Below are 25,404 nucleotides of genomic sequence, written 5' to 3' on the forward strand. Positions count from 1 at the left end.
AAATCTTTGCTTAAACAATAAACAGTTATCAAAATTATTGCCAATTTACCTGATTGTTGTAGCTCTTAAAGAAAGGAACTGGGGGTTGCAACACATTTAACTGAGTATTGTGTGGCTAAAGCCTTAAAATACACCATCTGTGGGTGTTTTTTTTGTCATTAATGTCCCCAAAAAGTGTTCTCTAAATTATCTGTCTCAACACTGATGAGTGCAGTAATTAAAATGTTTAAAAAGAAGCTATAGTGCAGTCAGTACTGTGCCGATGAAAGGTCTAGTGTGTAGGATTTAGTGTCATCTAGCAGTGAGTTCAAAGACTGCAACCAACTGAAAGTTCCTTCATGTAGAACTACAACGGGTGACGCAAAAATGTGAATGAACCTGTCTAGATAAAGTGTTTGGTTTTCCCATTATAGACTATTTTAGCACAACATGGCGGACTCATTAGAAGAGGCCCCACTATGTATGTAGACACAGACTGTTTCAAGGCGTCTTTCAGCTGCTCAGAAACAACATCATTATTTCACTTATTTCACACAGCATATTAAGCGCTGAACTGTGGTCCTCCTGAACTGAAATGCACACTTTAAGAAATGCCAAAATTAGTTTGAGGACTGTGCCGCTCAATGGTAGGTTGTTCCCTTCGACAAGGTACAGACTTGATGTCAGAAATAAAAGTCTACCACTTACTTAAAGAGATGGATTCTCGCAAAACATTGATTGCAGCAGTCAAACAGAAGAACTGGGGTCTCATTTATAAAAGTGTGTCTAGGATCCATACTAAAAATGTACGTAAAGACAAAAGCCAAAAATGGCATGTGCTGAAAAATATTCAACAGTTTCTACTATCAGGCTTCCATCTCATCATCTGTGCTACAAATTTACCATCTCCAAAATGTTGGTAAGCATGGGTCAAAGTTTCTCCCGTCAAATGTGTTTTGATAGATCACAGCTTTTCTGTGGGAAGTGGCGTACACCTCTTTCAGGCCTCGTTTTGTGCATACGCAATCTTTATAAATGAGACCCCTGGACACCAGTAAGAAACTCAAGGGTCTGTGGCACTGATGTCATGACCAGTCAGTTTCCTAATTTTTGCTGTTGGCTAGTGAGCGTTCGCTTGTTCGAGCTAACTATCTTGAGCCAGAAGTTTACAGAGGAAGAGCGGAGCATGTGTATTTTTGTGTGCTGTGTATCGCTCATCATTTTCGTTCTCCAAAAAACTGCGAAACTGACCAGTAATGAAACGAGCACTACAGATTCAGAAGTTTCCCAACAGTGTCCAGTTCTTTTTGACCGCTGCCATCCACACTTTGACCTGGTTCATATCCTTAGGGAAAAGGTAGACTTTTATTTCTGACATCAAGTTTGTATCTCATCAAAGGGAACATCCTACCACGAGGCAGCACAGGCCTAAAACTAATTTTGCTGTTTCCCCAGTGTGTATTTCATATGCTGTTGTTGTGTGGTAGTGGCTGAACCAGAAGTCTAAGTGGAACAACTGAAGATGCCTTGAAATGGTCTATAAACGTCTCTTTCTAAGGTAACAAAACCACAACAATTTTTGTTTTCAGGTGATTAAAGAAAACATAGTTATTACTAACCTTTTATTTTCCATTTCTGCCTATAAAAAGCCCCCAAATCCTCCACACTGGACCTTTAAATTATAAAATATTTTGTTATTATCAAGCAGCTACATCCTTCTCTATCAGAGCCGACTGACCTGCAGTGATCAATAACACAAAACGTGAGCACAACACACTAATTTTCATAATTTTAATTACAGAATACTAAAAATAACATTACATAAAATGTCTTTTTAAAAGAAACCATTGAATATTACAAAGGTTGTAAATTTTGTAAAGTTAGGATATAAAATCTTTGAACAGTGGTGCATAATTGAAAAGAAAAATAATTTTCATAAAATGTATATATTAACTGTTCTACTACATAAAAAATGAGATGGACACAAGTCGCAGACAGACGAGATGAGTAGACACCGCCATTACCGCGGTGAGCTCTCCTTTCGAAGGAAGAAAGACTTGAGATGCACAGCACACACCACAATCAGCTTTAAGTTCTCAAGTTATGTCTATGTTCCAAAAAAAAAAAAAAAAAAAAAAAAAAAAGAGGGGTTACCATTTACAACAGAGGGGAACAAACGAGTTCGAGAGACTACAAAAAGTGACTTGGTGACTGCTCCCAATATTCACACGCGCACACACACACGCACGCACTCACATCTCGATGGGTAAAAACCCGACTACACTGGCCTTGGTTCCATAAACACAAACCATTTTCCACAGGTTTAAACTGTACAAAAGAGTTGCAAAATGTGGAGAGACCTCATACTTTAAAAATCGTTCCACCGAGACGGAAACAATGATCAGCTCTCGTTCAGTCTCGTCACACAGCCATTCCTATATCCTACTGTACAACTGGTCAGTCAGATCCACTGAACACTACCATGGTCACATAATTCAACATCAGGAGGTCGACCTTAAGGAACTGGAATAGACTATACACAACAGGAGGTGGGGAGGTGAGGGTGGGGGGGACATGCATAATCCAACAGTGTGCTTTCTTTCTTCCTCTTCTTTCTGAGTCACCCTGTGTCACTTCGTCATGAGCCCTTTGTTAAGATGTTTTAGTCAGAGGACATTCAGAGCCTGTTTGAACCGCGGATGTCCCTCTACATGTACGCCACACTGGCCAGTCTTATCCACACAGAGGTATTTCATTAGTCTCCTGCCGTTTGGGAGACGCGTTGTGTCACATTTTTTGGTAAACAGACACGGAGGGGAGGGGGGGGGGGGGTTCAAAAAGATATGGTTTTAATCAAGAGTTAACGCTGAATGGCAGAATCACTGTTCCTTCTGTGCAGTAGTGGTTTCAGTGGTCCGTGAAGACCAGGTGGAGAAATGCAGAGAGAAAAGAGTGAAGGAGAGAAGGTGGAGGTGGAGGGAGGGGGGCAGACGATAACCCAGAGGACGTCTCAGGAGACAAAAGGACATCAGAGACAACAGAAGCATTTAAGAGGAAATGAGGCGAGAGAGACACCAGCAGAGCTACTTGGTTTGGCTGGTCTGTTGCTCAGACAGCTGGAGTTTGTTTGTTTTTTGTCACCAGGGATCCAGGAGCTGCTGCTTATCATGTAAGCTAATAATGCTGTTTAGGTTCAGTTGAGTCCCCCTGAGTTAGTGCACACGTCAGAGTCAGGCAGGCCTTGCCCGCTTGTTCGTTAAGAAATCCACAAAAAGAAGCATTAAGAAAAAAAAAAAATCAATTCAGCAATTTTATATCAAGCTTACAATTAGCTTTGGAGAGAAACAGCCCGTTGTAGTTTTACAAGTCTGTGACTGGGGAGGGATGTTAGTGTGGAGGAGGGTGGAGGGGGGAAAAAGAGTTCAGGCGTGAATACGGCAGCTCCCACAAAGTGGTGCAGCTGCCCTCTGAGTCCTGCTCATTTGCTGAGAACTCTGACAGGTATGCATTTTGTGTTGTGAATGCAATGTGCGCTATGTGGTGCCCAACCAGAGACTGCGCTGTGTTGTCTGAGCATGCTCATACTTTTATATATCGATCGTCTGACATGATTCTCAAGTGGTCGTTGGTGCGGGTCTGCCCAGCAGGCGAGTGGTCGGGGATCTGGTCAGGTGCTGGTGTTGCAGGTTACGCCGACTGTGCATCAGTCAGACAGACAGGTAGGTAGACAGGCAGGTGGGCTGTGATGGGACTCGGGGGGGGGAGGCGGAGGCTAGATCAAGGGAGCCGTCTCCATCAAGCCCTTGTTGGGGTCCAGGCTGGCAAAGAAGCGGACGTCCCGGTCCTTGTCGGACTGCAGAGCCATCACAGTCTCCTCCAGCTCGTCAGAGTAGGCACAGCCGGGCTCCTTGAAGTAAGCTGGTTACAAAACACAAGACTCTGTTAGTTCAAGTAAAAACCAACCAGAAGATGCTACGGGATGAGTGTAATAGAGAGAAGAGGCAGAGCATGTGTTAGAGGCATATTCTCTCCTCGTTGTATTCAAAGCCCCATATATATCATTCCTCTGGACCGTAGACCACACTGATAAGGTCTTTTCAATTGGTAAGCAACACTTCGCCTGCATACTCTGTCATATTTTGTGAGTCTGCTCTTTTCCAATCACACAGAGCTTGTCTTCCGTCTCTGTCTGCTTGTGTGAGCCTGTGTGTGTATGAGTGTCTGCTTATCTAGCAGTGATACAAAGCTATTAATACATACAGAAAAGAAAATAGACCAGATGGCAAAACTACAGTGGCAGGTCGGTGCTGCAGCGATAGTTTTGGCTCGCTTAGGAGCCAATGGAGCAGCCGTGGGGTGCCGTGGCCAACTTCCTGGCTTGGGGGTGTTTCCGCCTCCTGTCTAAAGTTGAACCCGGTGGCTCCGCAAAGCTCTGTTGCCAGCCTCGGGGCTTAATAACCGGCTTCCGGGCTTTGGGGCGCTTTGCAGCACTTCCACCTCCAGTCTATGTCAGTCAGATGTGCTCTCAGGTGCCGAAATTTGGCACAGATGAATTTAACGTGAACTAGTACTCAGTGGTACTGATGTAATTTGGTCAGTTCTCCTAAAAAAGTACAGAGCATGGTACCCAACTCTCGGTACAACTAAATATATCTTTTCGAACATGCTCCGCCATGTCAAAATCAGGCTGGATAGCTGTTTAGAAAACAGTTAAATATCTCAGGGAACAATCTGTACTGCATGCTGAGTAGAAAAAAAAGTTTAAAGACAATTCAGTTCTGGCAGTGGGCGGGTGTGTGCTTGAGGCACGCACGGGCGCTCGCTTGTAGCTTCGCCTGTCAAACTGTAAGACCTGCCTGTCACTGAAAATGAATTACAGGCACGTCAATCGCCCCCCATCTGCAAAGACAATTACACTGGGTGACATTTCCTTTATTTATGATGAACATAGAGTTGATCCCACATTCACCCTCTTGCTGGCGCAAATACTTGCAGAAAACAGTCCCTAACAAATACAGTTTAATCCTGTTTGAGTAATATTTGCTGACCACTACAGCACTCAGCTGTTTCATTTAGCCATGAAACCATAAAATGAAACTATATATCTATGACTTGCTTTCAAAGATGTAAAACTAACTAACAGAAAATTGGAAAAGTATTGAGAGACTTCGAATTTTTGTTGCCAATGAAACCCTTGAAAAGGACAGTGCATCATTTAAAAGACAACGTCAGACATTTAGTTTATTTCCACTCTACCTTTCTCCATGACACTCTGTCGTAGAGCCTTGGCCACCAGAACACGGACATTAGCCACTGGGTCTGAGGAGAGGCTGAGCAGGCTGGGCAAGAGGTGCTGGCCGAACTGATCCATGGGCATGCAGTCCTCCTCCACTATGGCCTACAGAGAATACACGGACACAGACAGGCTGGTGTTAAAGACAGCTAGCCAACACAGGAGGAGGGGGGTCGTGCAGCATTCAGCAAGGATGATTTAGCAGTATTGTATGACATTATAGACAACTGTCAGACAAGCAATCAAAGATGTACACAGCTAATTATGGAGGTGAGAAACAGGTTAAGTGAATGCAGGAGCTGCTGTTTAAGAGAAGTGAGATCAGAGCTACGGACCTGGCAGATGAAGGCAAAGGCCTGTCGCCCCACCCACTTGGGACAGTGGCAGAACCTGACGGTGAGCTCGTTGATGAAGTTCAGGCCCAGATCGTCGGCCCCACATGCATACAGCTTCTGGAGGATCTCTACAACCTGAGAACACAAGAGGTGATGACACTCGTAAAAATCAGGACTTTCAGAGGCGGACATTGGAGCAACAACAGAATAACAGAACATGAGCAAAAACATATGAGATGGTAAGACGAGGCGCTGTTTGCAGCAGCTTTATTGATCGATGCATAGCCTGAAAATGTCACACTGCCATTTGAAGAAACAGTTCAGCATTTTAAGAAATACGCTCATTCAATTTCTCTGCGAGTTAAATGAGAAGATTGCACAATTGTTAAAATGAGAGGTTATGCTTTTATGGTCGATTACGTGCCACGCCATTTCTTGGAAGGGTGCGGTAAGTTCCTCTTGTCATAAAATGAATTTATTATGATCCATTCTTTTGTATTTTTGTGTCACACCAAGTCACTTGGCCCATCCCCATGTGATTACAAGAAATTCTGTATAAACATCTTCCAGTTCGGCATATTCAAAGCATGTGGGACAAAAAAGAAACACAAACAAGCCGAAAACAATATCCCAAGTAAACTGTTCACATGAGAAATATCTACAGATTATTTTGATAAAGAGCTAAAGGGCTAATTTATATATTTTATATATTTTGTATCTGAACAGCCAGCTCAGTCTTTGCTCATCCAATTAGTAAGATTTCTCGGCCTTGAGGAAAAAGAGAATTACCCAAAACTATTACTTAAACTTAGCAGGTGTAAAAGAGCCCTCTGGGTGACTACGTGATCAGACTCCAGACACTTTGCAGCCAAGGTAAGATGATCAAACATGACCATCTGTCAGGGCATTACTTTAACACATACCCACAACACGTACCGAACATCATCCATCAGCGTGACTCATTTCCCGTTTGTGACCTAAACCATCTGTCATCAGATGTTCCCTGCGCTGGCATTAAAAAAAAAAGTCAATACCGTACACTCACCAGTTTGTAGGAGATCCACCTGACCTCTGAGACTTTGTCAGAGCAGAGTGTGAGTGCTATCTGTCTGAGGTAGTCATACACATCGTAGTGGCTGTACAACTCTATGATCAAGATCAGCTGCCTGGAGGGGGACAGAGAGACAGAGCGTGAGGGGTATGTGCACACTTAACTGTAAAACAAAGTGCAATGTTGTTAATACAAAAGGCTTAAACTAAATAAGCTGCCATTTTGAAAATACTTTCATAAATCAAAATTAGGAAATGAATCGTTTAGGTGAGACTGGCAGTAAATGCACCGGATAATTTAATCTAAGCTATATACGGTGTCAAGGCCGTAACACACCAAGCTAATGGTCAGGTGTCAATCAATGCTGGGCTGTTAGTAAGCGTCTGTTGCCCCTTTTGGATTTTTTTAGCGGATTTAGCCAGTTAAATTAGTGTCAGAGACGGTAGAGCCTGTTGGTGAATCAAAATCACTCTGACTGGCAGTTCAGCTCAGCGCAAGAGAAGAGAAATGAAAGTGAGGAAAGTAAACACAGAGCTGAAGTCAAGAGGGAGTGAGATTGAACCACGTGTTACATAAAGTAAGATTATTTTTCTTTAGGTACACTGTGTATATGCTCTGTTCTTTCAACACTGGATTGTGTTGTTAATGTGCTAACAGGCTAACTAGTATCAAGACAGTCTTCCGATTTTCCTATCTGAATGACAAATACAGACTACAGCTGTCTGCTGGTGTGGAGAGTTGTTTCCTCTCACGCAGGCGCAGTACGTTGGCTGTCTGCTGTAGTCTTTGCAGTGTGTTCATGTGCAACTTTTTGGATGAGCAACAGGGGTGGTTGTCGCTAGTTCTTTTTTAAGTCGGTTTGGTGTGTCTGGGCCTCTGCATGAGCAACCTTCAGGCCGTCACAGTGTCCACGAGCAAGACACTGATCAGTCAGCCTGGATATAAGAGTTTGTTAAAATCTAAAATGTGATTATTTTCCAATTGGAAGAAGAAGAGGAGACGTACTCTGCCAGCTCATATCTGAATCTCCAGTTGCGACTGTTGTCCGTCACCATGAACTCCTGAAGCTGGTACAGATATTCTCTCCTCTTGTCTGCGTGCAGCAGCTGCAACAAGAAGAGGCACAAAAAACAGCTCAGTTATCGAGTACATACCCAACTCTGATTTTCTTCTTTAACTGAGAAACCAAAACGGCTGCAAAAAAGTGCTTTCATATCTTAACCGAGCTGTGAATTCAACTGAGTCCTTTTTGCCATCTATCACCAAGAGTGTTGCTGCAATGTCCCAAACTGAAACTTCAGGAGGGACCAAATGTGTGCACATCCAGACAAAAACAGTCAGATGCAAAGTAGAAAATACTTCACTGCAGGCACAAAAGAGGTCCGCACACTACAGCTTTTTGTTAGGCTACAAAAAGCTTACTTCTCTTGTTCTCTTTGCAAAGCAATATTTCAATCTACAAGATCTCACAGAGTGCAGGCCTCCTTTGTGCCAAACAGAAACTTACAAGCCTCCTCCTCTGCATTGCTCAAACTCTATAAAACATGACTAAACTTATTCATCTTACGTGCAAAATCTGCAGGGTATAAATCTATAGTCTCACCTTGAGGAAGTCGTAGAGGTGTTTGAGTACGCCAATGCGGACCTCGTCCAGGTCCTTGAGAAAACCGTTGAAGATGGGCACCAGATCAGCTGCCGTCAGCTGGTCTCCCAGGATCACTGCCAGCTCGTGGATGGAGAAAGCCAGCGTACGCCGCACCTTCCACTGAGGTCAGGGAGGAAGAGGAGGGTAGAGGGGAAAGAAAACAAGAGGATTAAAGCATCAGCAATGAACAAACAAGTATCCTGGTAAAAATATAATGTAACTTTTTGGCTGCTTTTTAAATATGAAAGCAACCACTTGTTAGTTTATTCATATTTACTGATAATTCAGGAAAAACTGTGAGCTTAAAAATGTAACTGAGAGAATCTGAACCCCTCCAGTGACTGGTCTGAGTCTGCAGTGTTGTCATGCCAACAGTGACATTCGGTGCTGTGATGAAGTAATGAGCCACAGTGTGACCGAGTGGTGTCACGCTGTCTCTGCTGCTGTGAAGTGAAGCAGTGTTTCCCTCTGTTCAGTTCCCTTTCTTGCTCACATCTTCAAGCAACGCATTTGTACAACAAGTACTGAGTAACTCAAGTCAAGCCAAGGACATTACAAAAAAAATAAAACATGCATGATGTTGTGGATTCTCAGTAACATGGCTGAGAGAAATTCTGGCAGCAACTTAAAACAACTCGCTTCACTAGTTAGCTTTAAGAAGCTGTGAGGGACACACAAACACTGAGGAGCATCAGGACGACATCAGACTGGCACAATCAAACAGAAAACACCTGATCTATTGGAGGGAAATTACCAAAGTACACACAAGTTCAATTGTTATCTGGCCCTAAAGCACAGTTATACACTGGCCTCATATGTCACCGTGTCATTGTCCTGTTAAAAGTGCATTCATCATCTTGTGAGGATCCATTTTGTTTTCATTTGTTAAACATAATTCAATAATGTGTAATTTAGCTTTGGCAACCATGTAGCTAACATTCATGCCAGTAAAACTCATTTGAATTAACAGTAATTCAATAAAGCGATCACAAAGAACGACTTTGTGGCAGATTTTTAGGGGCTGAATTAATTTCCATGCTTCAATCCAGACCTTTGAATCATGACATCAAACTGCGGCTTCTTGGGTTGAAATAAAAAATGATCCAATAAGTGCTGTGGGGGGACTAAAACTTAGCCAATAAGCAACACAGGTTTGGACAAATGCCATTGTCAAGCTGTGAGCTGGAGCCAATGTGGAGTAATAGCAACAATGGTGAACACTTTAGACAAGACAGACGGTGCTATCAAGGCTGTTTTTAAATCAACATGTCTTCTTAATATCAATAAAAAGTTCCTTAAAGCTGGAGTGTGAACTTTTGTCTTCCCCATCTGGCAGCGAGAGTGATCACGCAAACACTGTCGAATCACCCCCACCCCCAGGAACGCTCTTCTGACTTACATCCTTTTTTAATTTGGAGCAACCACTCCAGAAACTTACATAAAACAAATAAATTAATCTTTTCATCTTTCACTCTGGCTGGTTGCCATAAAACGCATCACCTGCTGGGAAAGTCGCCACAGACGCCAGACACCAAAACTGCAGTATACTGACAAAATATAGAGCTCTCCCTGGCAGCGATAGGCTTAATCAGCACTGTGTGAACTTGTTTGGCAAGGGCTCAAATGTAATGGATGTTCACTGAAATGTAAAAGTCCTGCACACAAATACATGATTATATAAAATAAAAGAACAAGCTACCACAGCCTATATATAGTTCTTCATGTGGTTAATAACTCACATCAAATATATAATTTCCATATTCTGTGCCTACCTGCACATCAGTAGCGAGGGTTTCATATGTGTCCTTGAGGCAGTGCCAGTTCTGTCGTCCCAGAGTGAGTGCTACTCCCGGCAGGCTGAAGGCACAGTGTTTGGCTATCTCTGTATCCACCGTCTGGGCCCGCGCCGGGTCCGTCATAGAGAGGTACTGATCCAAAAGCTGCTGCGGGATGACGTTCTGGAGACAAAGCGAGAGATCAAATAGTTTGATGATCAAAAAGGAATCATAAGACACAGGGAGATGTATTTAGTAATCCACATCGATGTGGATTAACTGTAAGGTCCTGATCAATATTTTCGGAGATGCATGAGAGAAGTGCTGACTGACCTGGATCTTGGGCTTATCCTCAAACACTGGGCTGTGAGCAGAGTCATCTTTTCCCTCCTCCTCCACACTCTCTATCAGCTCAGACTCCTGAGGAAAATACAAACACACATCAGGGAACAAGCAAACGCACTTAACATTAACAGTGTTAAAAGTCTCATTACTGCTCTGAATTCTCCGTAGATGCACAAGATGTAAAGACAGATTTACAGCTGTGCATAGCTATAGAGCTGTCACCTGCCTTGGGCTACAGTGTAGCTGACTTACACCTCCTATACATATGTAATTACATGCTAACTAAGATGCCATGTGAGGACTGTGATCTATGACTAGCTAGTAAGTTAGTGTTTTTCAGCCTGGTCTGCGTCACCACAGTGTGGGGAATGTCTGCAGATGAACAGTGTTTAGGCCCATTTATACTCCTTAAAGTTCGAAAATTGATATGTTCATTACAAACATTGTAAACATCACTGCTCATATACTTTCATGCGTCCTTTCTGTCTGTGAGGCCACTAAATACGTCACCAAATGTGGAAGGACAAGTCTTTATACTACATCAACAACTCGTTATGCTCCATCATTTTTAAATGTTTTCCTCGTATCCTATAGTGGTATCTTGCTTGAACTAAGTTACACTGTCCACAAAATTTCCAGTGGTACTACTAGATTTTGTTCGTATGGGTAAGCTTTTAAAAAACGTGCACAAACACAGATGAAACAAACAGAGTATGGACCGAAGGCTCTGGCTGTGTCCATATACGTATCTAACGTAGAGCATAAATGAGCCCTGAAAGACGTCCCCAGTACTACCAGAGCTCTCAAAATCTGTGATAACATGCCTTGCATCATCTGGAAGATTTTTGCTCACAACGCTGGCAGGGAGTTGCTAGCAATGTTGACGCGGGGGGGCCTTAACAGCGTTCATCTGCACACACTCCCAGATTTTCAACCTGGCCTGTGCCACTGAGGTGACACACAGGCCAGGTTGAAAATCGGCAAAGTAGAACTTGAACGAACGTGCAGTAATCTCCTTCTCAGTAACACACATTTAGCAAACTCCACTCCACTGCAAACTCCTGTTTCTTTCATAAAACTTTAACTTTCATTGTTGAGTTATTCATGAGTGCATGCAAATGCTAAGGACATGAAACCAAATTTTCATGGTCTTTAAAACACAATAATCATGGTGACGTGATACATCAGCATAGTGTTGTAATGGTGTTATCAGTAGGAAAAATCTGATGCTGAGCTAAAAATGAAAAACTACACATGCTGGTTTACAGAACACCCATTAACACCTTTTATCAAGTGTAAATCCAGCCTAATATATGTAATTACTGAGTAGGAGTCGACCGATAATCAACTGCAACATTTAGCTTTTTAAATTTTTTTTTTTTATATGATATCCAACTTAAAAATGCGCTACTGTAACTGATGCAACCACCTCTCTGTCTGTCTGTACAGTCTTGCTCAATGTCTCGCCCACAGCACTAATTATTTATACGTCATGAGTCACTGCTTATTAACAGCGAAGGCTGCTGTGTCTCTGATGGGCAAAGATGAACCCAGACTGGAGCCTCTCACTGATAAACTCGAGAATTGTACAGTAACAATAGGATTCATAATCAAAGAAATTTCATCTATTGCCTCACAGCTTCAGTGCAAATTCTTTCCCTGTCCCTCTGTCTCATGAGGGATGCACTACAGAAAAGCGTTATAAGTGCAGTATGGAGGTATTACACTCAACCAACACCAGGGAAGACAGAGTGCGATACATGCAAAGAAGGTGTCAACAGGAGTTTGTGTTATTCTAAACTTTGACACAACGATTTTCATTTTTACTGCAAATGTATAACAGTTTTAAAGTTGTTGGTTTCCTCAAATACTAACAGTCGGTATTGGCCCTGAAAAAAGGGTCTGTTCTGTGTTTACCAAACAACAGCTGATTTCACACACTGCAAAGATCTGTAAAGTCTCGTACTAGAATCGGGGAGTCAGGAGGAGACTCTTCCTGGTCCTCCAGTGGCTCTGTCTGCGTCTCCTCATCTCCTTGCTCCTGGACAGGGCTCGACTCCGAGGCTGGAGGAGTTTCCATCGGCTGCTCCTCTTCTGTGGGACTCTCTTCGCTCTCAGACTGAACCTCCACAGATTTACTCTCCACAGACGGGCTGCTGGTGTCGTCATCAGTCTGCTCTTCTGGCTCCAGCTCAGTCGGGCTGTCGTCTGCCAGGCCGTCGTCTCCCGGGCTGTCGAGCTGCGCTGCCTTCAGGGCTGCTGACAACACCTGGACTTGAGCTGGAGGAAAATTCACATGAACAGCTTAATGTATATGCTAATATACTGCCGAAACAATACAGGTAATCATAAGTATTATGGCTGTGTGTACATACCTTGTACATCAGGGTCATCAATGTGCGGTTGCAAACAATCCAAGACCTTCTGGATCTGGTCGCTGGTTGCTTTGCCAGGGCTAGACTTGGAATCAGGACACTCAGGTTCCTCCTCCTCATCGTCCTCTTTCTTTTCCTCCTTCTCTATCACGTCCTCTGACTTTTGACAATTTAGCATCTCCAGTTCCCCGCTGATGTCTGGTAAAGGAGATCTCCAGTAGTGGAAAGAGTTAAAGTTCTCATCTGTTTGCTCTGTGTCCTTTGTGTTCTTAGCGTTGTTTGTGGTTGTGGGGCTGGTGTTGCTGTTTGAAACCGCGTTGGTGAAGCTGCTGCACATTTCTCTGGGAACAGAAGTGTGGTTGTCATCGAAGTTGTGTGATTCCTCTGCGTCAGCTGTCGACACGTGCTCTGGGGACGGTGTGGCGCGGCCATCCTGGTTGGGAGGTGTGTGAGCGATGGTTCTTCCTGTGTGGCAGCTGCTGATTTCGGAACAGTTCAGAGAGTTTAGGGAACAGTCGCTGAAATGAGAGTAACAGAATGTATGGGTTTACTTACATGTAACACAGAACAAAGAAGAGAGGGCGTACTCTATCTTGTCATTAATCTCTGTAAATGTTAAAGTCCCTCTACAGACATGTTACATAGAGTGTATAAAAATACTCTTCCATGATTAATATTTTGTTTAATATGGTTTTCCCACTTCAAGAAGTAAAATAAAGACTCTGAAAAAGGGCCAGAAGCAGATCTGCTCTTTCTGCCTCATTCAGAAATTCTGGATCTGGCCTTGTGCCTCACTCAGCACTGCTACAAGTGGTACGTTCACAGGTGAAAGAGCAGTGTGCATCAAGATGGCAAGTGTTAAAGAAAATATCTGAGAGATTCAGCCATACATGTTTGAGCCTCAGTCTGACCCAGACTCAGATGAGGAGTCATGTTGGCACCAAACTGGCAACGCCAAATCAGTTTAGCCAGATGCTGCAGTGTTTATTTCTGGGTGTCAGACAACATAGCTTCAAGGAGCCGACAGCAAGGATTGCATTATGTGACAGAAGGATATATTCACACTGGGATGTTGGCCGTCATATCCAAATAAGTAACACCAAAAGTGACTTTAGAGCAGCAAGTAACAAACAAAGAAATGTTAGCATTTATCTTCACTTGCTAAAATTAATTCATGTCATCTTAAAAATCTCTTTAACGTGACCACAGAAATAAGAAGGAAGCAATTCTGGCTGACACTGGTGATCTGACATTTGGCCAACTCCTCCAGTTAGCTAGTCTTTTGCTAACTTCGCTAACTTAACATTTGACAATACACGTAATGTGTTGAGTGTTGCTTTTACAGGTCCCCCAGTCTTTACACAGATGCAAATTAGTATAATGAGGGTCAGATATTTTGGGGGACATAACATGAGAAAAGCAGGTTTTTGGGTGGAGGGGAACTTTAAGCACCAGCTGCGCTACCCAGAGCCACCAGCTAAATTTTCCATCAGCTTCTGAGCTCACCATTGTTGAGTTTTAAACAGAAACAAACCGCAAACCCTAGTTCAGCATTGGTCAAACATACTTAGAGTGTTAACTGAAGCATTTCAGAGTAAATTTCAAACTCTACAAAGTAAAGATGACATGATTTTCTGGGTAAAAAGGAGTGTCAACTTCCTTTCATTTCCTTGTTCCTACAGATAAACCTTTTAACAAAAAGAAAAATCTGGTCTGACCTGATCACACCCACTGAATTATGACCATGATTCATCGGACTTATGATGCAAGGCTTTAACCCGTGTCTGTGCAAACACAAACTTAAATTCATGTAGTGCCACAGTCTATTGTTATAGTACTGCGTGAGCATAAATAATAGGGCTCACTAAATGAAATAACACTATCTCTGTCGAGGTTTGGCCTGCTTTTAAACATCATTCTTTGATGTAAACCAACAGCTGTAAATGAATGTGTTGTTTTTACCTGTCCAATGTACACCTGGGGACCTCTAGTAGGGCGCCGTCCTCTCTGAAGTGAAGGCCTGTGCTGGAGGGATTGGCAAAGGTGGAAATGAAACGCCCCAGAGACTGAAAGGCAGCCTGTCGCACCTGAAAGTGGAGCAGAGAGCAATCGGTCAGTGTCATCATGACGACAGAGATTTATCAGAACTATAAAGCCAATCGTCTTCATCTGCTCGGGATCTTAACTCGTTCATGAAGAGGATTAATTGCATGGGGCGCCATGATTTTAAGGGTCTGAGTCTGGAATAGTACACGAACACTGACAGTGAAACAGCATGCAGATCTGTTTATAGTACAGCAGGTGTCTGCAGTCACAGACAAGATCACACATGTTCATCTGTGCACACGGTCTGCATGTCATACATTTTGGGCTCCACATGGACCCCCATGGACACGGGTGGATGCCAAAATATACATGTCATTTTCCATGTCATGTGGACACACACGGATGCAGAAAGTGCACTGACACCCTTCAAGCTTCAACAAGGCAAGTGTCTGTGGTTTGTTCACGCCTGAAGTAACAGCAGGAAAGTCGAGTGTCTGTTATCTAAACTGCTAAAGACAGTTGAACAGGTGAAGTGAAGGCAATGTCGGTACCAGCTACAAACAGGCTCAATAGTGAACGACATGCCAATGTGCGAATTTTGTGTTTTCAGCTGAACTGGACCAGAGAATATTCGGTTAAAAAAGATCGGTAATGCAGTTTGGCCTTGTTGCTCTCTGTGAAGTTTTCTGAACCTGGTGTGTTTTATGTGGTGTGAGCACTGCAACAGACTCCTTCTAAAAAACAGCCCTCTAAATGGTTCCACTAATAACTTAGGAGGCAATTTGGCTTTATGTGATTAATTTGGCATGCAGTTAACACACCAGTCATAATTTTATTTTAAGAATACCTCAACCCTTGGCATTTGCTCGTGGTGTTATTCACCACTGTTTTGGCAGGAGGAAATAACAGGAGTAACAGGTGAACCAGCTTTAAAAGAGTTATATTTTCTTATTAAATAAGTGCTGTGTGGTGGATTTAATTTATGCCGATGTGGGAAGCGGTTCATGTGGATTGCAGACGGATAAATATTTGGTAAGGTAACTGATAAATCTTTAAAGAAACTTTAAATAAATAAAGTAAATTTAAGATCGGAAATGTGCTAAGTGGTAGCATGGGTGGAAACAACATTACTGCCACCCTTTTGTCTCTATCATATATTTTTCTCTCTGTACAAATTCATTCATTTTCAGAGTACCAGTTTCTTATTTTAACATTTTACTGAACTGTATGAAAAAAGGAACAAGATGTGCACAGTGGTGAGGACAAAAATGTTTCTAGTACAAAGGAAGTTACACATAAATGTTCTTGTCATTTTATGCAATACAAATGTTCCTGTGTGCGTTTGTAAGTACGTGTACGTCTCTTACCCAGCGAGACTGGTCACTGATGAGGCTGATAAACAGGGGGGACAATTTTGCACGTCGCACTTCTGGAGAGGTGGAATTGGAGACCATCATGAAGCACTCGGCGCAGGCTTTCCTGATGCCCCACAGACTGTCTGAGCACAGATCGAAGAACTTGGGCATCTAAAAAATGAAACCGAGTCAGTACAACTTGAAACTCACTTTTAGTGTTTGAACTATGAAGGGATTTATTAACAGCAGGGGTGCAAAGAAACTATGGACTCATTCACGGGAAGCAAAATGCAACACACGGTGAAGTAACAGGGCAGCACTTTAACTACAATGCAATCACACCTCAGGAAATTCTCAAAGGAAACTAGTGTTACACATGTTACATAATGAAGATGTGAACGGGGTTGTGTGGGTTAAGATTTTTCAGTCAAAGAAAAAGAAGAGCTTCTCACCAGTAGTTTTTCTGTGGCCTCCTGACCCACAATAGAACAAAACTCTCCAAAGTTGGCTGCACAGACCTGGAACAAATTGTACAACCAAACTAATCAACAACAAGTCAGAGTTTAAGTGTTAAATAAATAGTGTATAACATTTCTTTTTAACCACTGATAACAAACTGACTCAAGAGGTTACAGATGGCACCTTAAAAGAGCGCTAGTTAATAGGAATATTAATAATTCTAGTGAAGGGGCAGATAGTTAACAGGGGCAGTGTTCGCTGAAGCATTTTTTTCCTGAGGCCACTGTATTTTCTGAATTCCTTGTAATGGGAGCGCCTAATTTTTTCACGGTGTGAAATACGGATTCGTAGTTTTATTGAGAGCAGCTCTGGGCAGCTCGGAAACTTATTTGAGCTTCTGGGATAAAGCAGCAAAAAAACATTAATGAACTTTTTGAAGTTTGGCCTCAGAGAAAAGGGGGATTACACCGTGGCAGAAAAAGAGCTCAAAAAATTATTAATGTTTGACCACATTTGCAGCTCCTAAATACCCCTCTCCAGCTGGCACCAGTTACACCAGAGAATTAACATTCCTCACAGAAAACAACAGCGTAGTGTCGCTGATGTGCAAAACAGAATTAAGGCTGACTCTCAGTGTTATTGAATTTATCCAATTCGACTCCAGTCACAGCTCTTCCTTGTAGGTTAAAATCATTAGTACTTTCAGACTGTTAAGAAGTATCTTGACCTTTGAGGTGAAGGAGAAGGTGAAAATGATTTGGAAGTCGTTACCTTGCGAACTTGAAAGAGTCTGGCGTCACTGCACAGGTCGCAGAAGCGTGGCAGCAATAGATGCTCCACTGTGTCTTTGCTCAGCATGGTGACGACTTTACACATGATCTGTAAGAGGAGACGTATGGAGAGCATTTAGTGCCATCACAAGCCGGTCTGTGCTTCAATTGCGTAACTATCCTGCACCGATGAAGGAAAACCAGCTGAATATCTGAACTGAAAGCTTCACGGAAAGCTGAAAAAATGTGCGACTGGGGGAAACAATCAAGGTATTAAGAGTAGAGACGGAAAGAGGTAGCTTGTGTGAGTGTGAGTGTATTTTTCAGGAGGCTGAAACTTGAGAAAACTTGATTTGAATAACGTTAAGTGAGCAAATTAAACTAAATTTAATAGAATGCAAATATTACTCACATCAGCTTTTGAGCTTTTGCATTAACAACTTTTAAAAAACTTTGACAGTTCAATAACACATGACAAATCACAGTTTATACAAGTCAAAAAGAATCGCTGCTGGCATCCATCAAATCAGAGGCCATTTTTTATTTCTGACAGGTGACTGAATCAGATAAAGGTACAGACTGATCGCAGTAAAGCAATAAAAGAAATCCACTGTGTCTCTCTGCGGTTTTGTCCTTGTGGTTTCAGGTACATTTTATTCAAGCACATTTCCCTGATAATAAATCACAGCCTATTTCTTTAATTAAATCTCTTACGCAAACCAAATAAATAGAAGAACAGTTTCTTACAGCGACTGCCTCGATTTTGTAGTCGTCGTCACTGCTGGGTTCTGTGAGCTCAAGCAGAACAGGACAAACTTTGGTCTCCATATCAGCTTTAGAGATAAGGCCCTGCTCCAACAGAACAAGCAGCGCCGCTTGACTGGTCTTCCGCACCTGAACAAGATGAGAGGATGTTAAAAACCTGGACAGTGAACTCCAATTTCCTAAAAGCTGAGATAAAGAGCTCTCAGAAAATGAACACTGAACAAAAAATAGGAGTAGATATTGTTGTTTTAAGCGTAAAAATGAGCTATCTGTCAATTTGAATCCCACCTGGTTATTTGGATCCGTGAGATATCGGACTACAATGGGTACCAAGTATCTTGAGAAAGCTGCCGGGAAGTTGGGCCGACTCTCGTGTAAGAACATGGCAATGTTGGGGACCTGCTCCATCAGTTCAGCTCGTACTGTGGGCTCTGAGTACACACATTAATGTATGAGCTTAATGTAAAATCATGAATAATGAATTACAGTGCAACAAGGGATTTGTCCGTGCAACCATGTTAAGATTAAATCCTGAAAGACTTTAACAGAGAGGCAATGTCCCCCTCCCTCCCCGTGGACGTATAGTAGGGAGACAAATCATTTTTTGGTCCTGTTTGAATTGTGCCATGAATAACACACATGATGTCTGCAACTTTAAAAGATCATTTTGCATGTCAAGAAAGTCGCAGTCTGTTGTAAAACTATTTAAGTATGAGACTGTGAAAATATGTAATTAGCAAGACTACACACACAAAAGCAGCATAGGTGATGTCATACCTTGCTGAAGCTGAAGTGTGTTTCGTACTAGGATGATCTCACATGAGCAACATGTCTACCTCTTGTTTCGCATAGCTTCAGCTCTCAACATGGCCAGACTTGTAATGATTTCACCTCTTTTAATATGTAGTCCTCTGTTATGGAAGAACAGAGTGAAGTTGCCAAGGTAACAGCCATGTTGGTGTTGGTGATGTATATTGTGTGAGAGGAGAGATGTAGTTCACTGAGCGGTTTTACACAAAAAAAAAAAAAAAAGGCGACTTTCTTGACTTGCAAAATTATGTTTTAAATTGGCAAACATCAAATGTGTAATTCATGGCACAATTCAAACAGGATCACATGATTATTTGTCTCTCACCGTTGAGTGCACCACATTTTTTTTTTCCAAAATAAAGTCTCATGGGGGGACAGTGGAAAGGGAGGGACTTTGCCTCTCTACTGCATTTCATAAAGAGTAAAAAAAAAGAGGAAGAAACCACAGTCAAAAAAACATTGAATCATCGAGAGACATGACATGGTGAAAAGGAAAAAACATCTACCTCCGTCTTCTGACATTCTGGCAACTGTCTCCATGACACTGATAAAGTCATTTTCATTGTCACTGAACTCTCGAAGCACATCAAGCAGGCCACGAGCCACGATTTGCCTAGAAAGCAACAGGAGCGTCAAGTTAGTAGACTGCCTGCCAATACCTACAAGTGCTGAATGCACACAGCATGACACAGCCCTGACAGAGCTGTCAAGTGCATTACACACACACACACACACACACACACACACACACACACACACACACACACACACACACACACACACACACACACACCCCCATGTACTTAGAGATGACGGGAGGGCCTGAACCCTGCGAAGCTGAGCATGAAAAGCATGAAGACAGGAACTAAACACATTTGTGTGGGGACAACGGAGCACTGTTAAATGTTTGCAGAGGACTTTAATACACTGAGGCCATCTGGCAGGCTTTTACTACCCACTACCTGGAAAGTACCACATCAAAATACACATTATAAATCTCCCAAAATACATAAATAAGCATACACCGAAATTTGTCATCATTCATAGCTTAAAAGCTACAATACAATAGGGCTACTATTGTCAACCTATCGCTATATTTAGACTGACACCATTCACCCATGGCTCAACAGAAGCCTTTTTGCATTCCTGCACTACAAAGTTAAAGCAGGTATTTGATTAGTAAATGCAAAGGAATGCAGATAGCCATACAGATGACTTAAAAAAAACACCTGGCGATGACTTGAGATCGGATGATATGTTAATTTCACATTCAAATTTTCCAACGTGGGGTTTGTGATACAATTTAGGCACTGCTCAATACAATTTATAGAGTGAATATGAAGAACAGAACGTCATATAATAACAATGTATTATTGTGCAACATTGTGCCCAAGCTTGTTTGAGCCATAAAACCTTTCAGCAATAATTTTCTTGCAATGAGTAAACAATCTAACTTTCTTTTTAATTTATGCCATATACATAGCATAATATACAAACCAAAAAGACCAAAAAAATAACCTAATTTGGTGCAAAAGCTAAATTATGGCTGAACAGTTTCCTGGTAGAGTTTGACTCTGTTAAAAAAAAAAAGATGAAGAGGTAATTTGAGTATCTGGCTACATCTTCATCACCACTTTCTGTACAAGAAGTGACATCTCTGAGCCATTTGCCAGATGTTTCCTTGATAAGAAGTTCCACTAGGTTGCAGATGTTTCCTTGTTGCTTGTCGCTAAGGGCAGCATAATGCTCTCAACACAAATCATTAAGATGAAGATGCATCTACACGACTGCAGATGAATTTGAAATCACTGTTCACATGTCAAACAGGGTTCTGCTCACTTTCATTATTTACCACAAGCTTGGCGTCCACACCAAAATGCCAAAAGAAAAAATGTATTCACCCTCTTTCTGGTAGAAAAATTTGGTGGTATTTGCATGGACACGGCCATGGTCAAGAAAGGAGACAGTGGCTGAATCAAAGCTTTAGTTGTAAACGGCTATAAAAATAACTTTTAAGTCGAATTTGCTGATACTGTCACCATATTACATGAGACATGACATGACAGTACATGAGACAGGTAACCTGTAAATAAATCATATTCCTCTGCCTCCTCGTATTGCTTCTAATGGCATTACCGCACATGAACAAAAACAATCAATCAGAGCCGCGGAGTCTCTAACGTAGCTGTCAGTGATGTCAATCTCTGCTCATGAACTGCAGTCAAACTGTCAAACCAAGCAGTGCTGATCAAATATGAATCAAGATTCAGTTACTGCATTGCTTATCTATAATGCAAGTGTTTCCTGGAACAGATTTTACTAGTGCACTGTTTAGCTGTAAAATGACAACATTTGAGACCAGAGCACCTTTTAGGAAAAACAAATGAGCTAAAACAGAGCGTGACCCACATGCCAGGTCACAAACATTTGCATTTTACAGCTAAACAGTACACTAAAATATATTTCTGAAACTTCTGAGGTGATAAATAGGCCATGCAGTAATTGTAATTGCAGTAGTTGATCAGTGGTGTCTAGTTTGCAAGTTTAACTGCAGCTCACAAAGTGACGTGACTGACAGCTGCGTAAGAGGCTCCTCGACGCTCACTGGTTATTTTAGGCTATCATTGGCTGTTTTCGGTGCACCGTGGTAGATTCTAGCAAGTGCCTTTCGAGGTGTAGGAGGGGGGACACCATTTTTCACAGACTATTAGTCTCATACAATACTTCGTGGATGTAGTGACAGTATCTGTGAATATGACAAAAAGTTCTTCTATCTAAGCTTTGTAGAGATACCTCTACTTTCAACCTCAGTTGCAGGCAAGTTTTGTGTCATTTTATCTCCAAAAGCAGGCTACCAACAGCTGGAGAATGCTAATGAAGAGTAATCTGAGTTCTGGTTGATGCTGTAGCAGGTCAAAAACACCTGATGTTTTCTCCCCTACAACACACATCTCTTGTATATACATTGCACTAGTTTTACAGTGCATCACCCCAAAATGAAACCAACCATGAACATCCCACTCTTCGATATTTAGCATTTTGTGTGTTAAGAGTTAACACCCTGACCACAGTGCTCAACTTACCTGTTGAAAACATTTTCACTGAAGGCATACTTCTCTAGCCTCCCCAGAGGAGTCAGGTTGTCTTGCCCTGCATCGAGGAAGGCTGTGATGCGGATGCCGTCGCACTCTGATCCATAGTCATCAAATCCAACTGTGGGATGGAAAGAAAAATCGTTTTACATTCACACAAACTGGAACTGTCTCTGTAGCACACAACTGATGCATACAAAAACAAAACATCTGAATGAGGATGCTGACAGATGCACCGCAGTCGTCACACAGTGCCATGGTGAAGGAACTGAGTCAGGCTAAATGTAAGGAGCGAGGACCTGCCGATGTGTGAATAAAGCAGAAAACCTCAAGTCTAACTAATTATCCCATTTAATGTTCCAACCATAAACACACACTGGCTTTGCAGCTGGATCCAAACGCTGTTTCATTGCCCTCGCTAATGCAGACAACAGGGAATGTCGGCCTGTATGACGGCTAATAATAGCATGCGTAAAACCTTGAAATACTGATGACAGCTTTATATTTCACATGGGTGACTGGGGTTGCCCTGAAAGGGGACACTTCCATATACCTCCCTGCTAAAGGGAGGGAAAACAAAGTCCCACATGTTTACAATAAACAAAGCCATCGATACAGGTATTGTTCAATGTGGTTTTATTAACAAATTAAAATAATCAAAGTACTCACAATCATCCAGATCGTCATGGCCATCTTCAAAGTATAAAGATAGACCTGCAAGGATAAGGCAGTTAGAGGGAGAATCCATGGTGGTAAACATGTCATCAACATACCATCACTCTATACACCACTCCCACTACAAAATGAAAGGAGTTCTGTGTTGGCAGGTTTTATAGACGGACGATTACCAAGAAGGGACAAAGTCTCCTTCAGTAAGATTGACAATAAATCGCTGTGGTCTCGCTGATAAAACATTTTGCAAAACTGAAAGTACGTCATTGTCAGTGACGTGACGTGTTAGAGGAGGAAACCAAAACAAGTCAGTAAATACAAACGCAATGTTCTTGCTGTATCCTAAATTATGTCTCAGTTACTTTTCTTTTAAACACATGCAGTTCATCTGGTCAATAAGTTATAATCTAGGGGTGTCATGTGCACAAAGTGAATGTGATTACGTGATTATGTTGTTGTATATACACTTTTGTGCAGGTATAAACCCAAGAAAGACCTGTGGGTCCAAATGCTGCTAATAAAAAGTTAAAGAACCTCTGATTTCAGTGCGTGCAAGGTACAAATTAGCACCATCCACAAGCCAAATGCTGGTGAAATATGAAAGTGGCAGATGTGCTTCATTCACGAGCCAAAAATAAATAAATACAATAAAAAATAAATTAATTAAAAAAATGGTAAACTATTGGATGGGTGGTAAAATCTGAACATTTACTAGCGATTTGGCTTGTGGGCAAAAAAGTTAATTTTGCACCCTGACTGTGTCGGTGCTTTTCTATTGTATATCTGTGTTTGACTCTATCTGTGTATGTCTTCATACTTTTTGCAGACATGAGACACATTACCACCTGACTTCACTCCCTGAGGTGCAATTTTTTATTTCATTTTTATACCAAGATTCTTGTGTCCTCAATTGTTTGGCGCTATTGTTGGAGCCATTTGTATTTGGTGAATAGAGTATTTAGTACGCTTATTTTAATTTGAATTTTTTGTTTCACGTTTCCTTTTAAATCTAACAGATGTTAATAATGTAGTTTTTGTAAAGTTGCTTATCTATATCATGCAAATGTGGCATCTCAATTTCCCTGCATGAGATCAATTATGATAAAACTGACTTATCTACTGTAAATTCCTTTAGATCAAACCACAGTCATATTGACTAAACTATTCAGAATCTGTCGGATCATGTAGCCAACTTTACTGCTTAAATGAAAACTACAAATCAGGAACTAAATCAGAATTCACCCAGAATAATTTCTACAGTGTGTGGCTGAAAACTGCACATTAGTTATTCCATTATCATGCAGTCTAGTGTGGTGTTTCTCCTGGATCCCACAGAGCTTTCACTCAGACACTAGGAACAACACACAAGTATAGTATGTGTGTGTTTAAGGTGATTTTAAATACAGCTGATCTTCAGCTGAGTCAAATCACAACCACCTTAACAAAGTAGTTGGTTAGGTCAGAATCAGGACATATTATTTGTTGTACTGCCTGAAGGTAAGTGTAAAACAGTGACTAAATCAGATTTATCCTGGAATAACTTAACACTTGGTTAAAAAAGGTACTTCCAGTTTCTCTTCCCATTATCACACAGTCTTATGTCATAGACACAAACGTGTACAGAGGATAGTTTAACAGACATTTGCGTGATAATGCTATATGTCTTTCCTGATTTGCTTCCAGTAACACACAGCCATGAATGCAGAACAATAACTCAGAGTAATGCAGTCAAGAGAAAAGCCCAGAAAGAAGTCCCAGAAGGAGAAGCATGTGCTGGGACGGCTAATGCCAGTGTTTACAGCTGGGCATGCAGGGGAATGTGCTCCAAATATAAAAACAACTCATATTCCGAAAAGACACATTAAACATGGTGTTTTGCGTATGGAGTACATAACGTTACGACTGGTTTAACAGCACTCCCTAAAACATGTTAGCAAAGAACAACATCTCCCCTTTGTTATGGTATAAAGGAGGATTTGGTCAGCTTATGGCTGAAAATGACTTTAGCAACCCGGCTAACGTTAGCTAGGTCAACTCGCTAGCCTTTGCTATGACAACAGCTCGATAATAAACACGGCTGAAAGCATGTGGTGCTGTCTAACTAATGAAGACAGTGGTGATTTAAAATAACACCTACAAATACTGAGTCGTTGTGTGTTTAAATGTAGCCTCGAAGTCCCACATTTCGACACCCATGAGTAGCTTTCGTTAGCTATAGCTAGCTAGCGGTGCTAAGTTTGCTAACAAGGCTTGTCCAGTCCTCTCGCTTGACTTGGCTCGCCTTGGCTAGCGCTTTGCCTGAGAATACCACAAATGCAGCAAAGCAGGAGCCGCTATTTTAAATATTTAGACTCCGAAGTCCACAATACCGCTTTAGAAGTGCCAACACAGCGCCAAAGTATTAGAGAAAACACTATCTGAGAAGTGCCATTACCTGCCATCTTGAGTATCGGCTCGGCTCTGCGGGCTGCCGTCCCGTGTGGGCTGTCACCACCGCACAGCTGTCACTCAAACAAGGCAGCAAACTACTTCCTGAAGGTACTTCCTGATGCTGGGATCCACCGGTCGGTTATCTTTTATAACAACCCGAACCGGCAACCGTTTCTCAGCTCGGGCACAAACTCGACATAACTGGGC

General features: G+C 41.9%; 1 protein-coding gene across 4 annotated transcripts; it reads right to left on the minus strand.

Moving 5' to 3' along the window:
* Positions 1-1,756: 1,756 nt before the first annotated feature.
* Positions 1,757-25,302, minus strand: ppp4r1l (protein phosphatase 4, regulatory subunit 1-like). Of its 4 annotated transcripts, none has more exons than XM_033626491.2 (20): positions 25,202-25,302; positions 22,765-22,809; positions 22,087-22,216; positions 19,510-19,616; positions 18,482-18,624; positions 18,176-18,322; positions 17,430-17,537; positions 16,652-16,717; positions 16,212-16,370; positions 14,761-14,885; positions 12,799-13,274; positions 12,390-12,703; positions 10,412-10,498; positions 10,076-10,261; positions 8,262-8,423; positions 7,664-7,764; positions 6,653-6,773; positions 5,608-5,742; positions 5,236-5,377; positions 1,757-3,897 (listed from the first exon to the last, which is right to left on the minus strand). In XM_033626491.2, exons 1-20 carry the CDS (start codon positions 25,206-25,208, stop codon positions 3,752-3,754), a joined length of 2,907 nt encoding a protein of 968 aa, XP_033482382.2. In that variant the 5' UTR covers positions 25,209-25,302; the 3' UTR covers positions 1,757-3,751. The 4 variants fall into 4 exon arrangements, with proteins under 4 accessions (XP_033482382.2, XP_033482381.2, XP_033482380.2 ...); XM_033626490.2 differs by having other exon boundaries at positions 12,799-13,277; XM_033626489.2 differs by having other exon boundaries at positions 12,799-13,316.
* Positions 25,303-25,404: the final 102 nt, after the last annotated feature.

Source organism: Epinephelus lanceolatus, chromosome 1, assembly GCF_041903045.1.
Source record: "Epinephelus lanceolatus isolate andai-2023 chromosome 1, ASM4190304v1, whole genome shotgun sequence".
NCBI lineage: Eukaryota > Metazoa > Chordata > Actinopteri > Perciformes > Serranidae > Epinephelus > Epinephelus lanceolatus.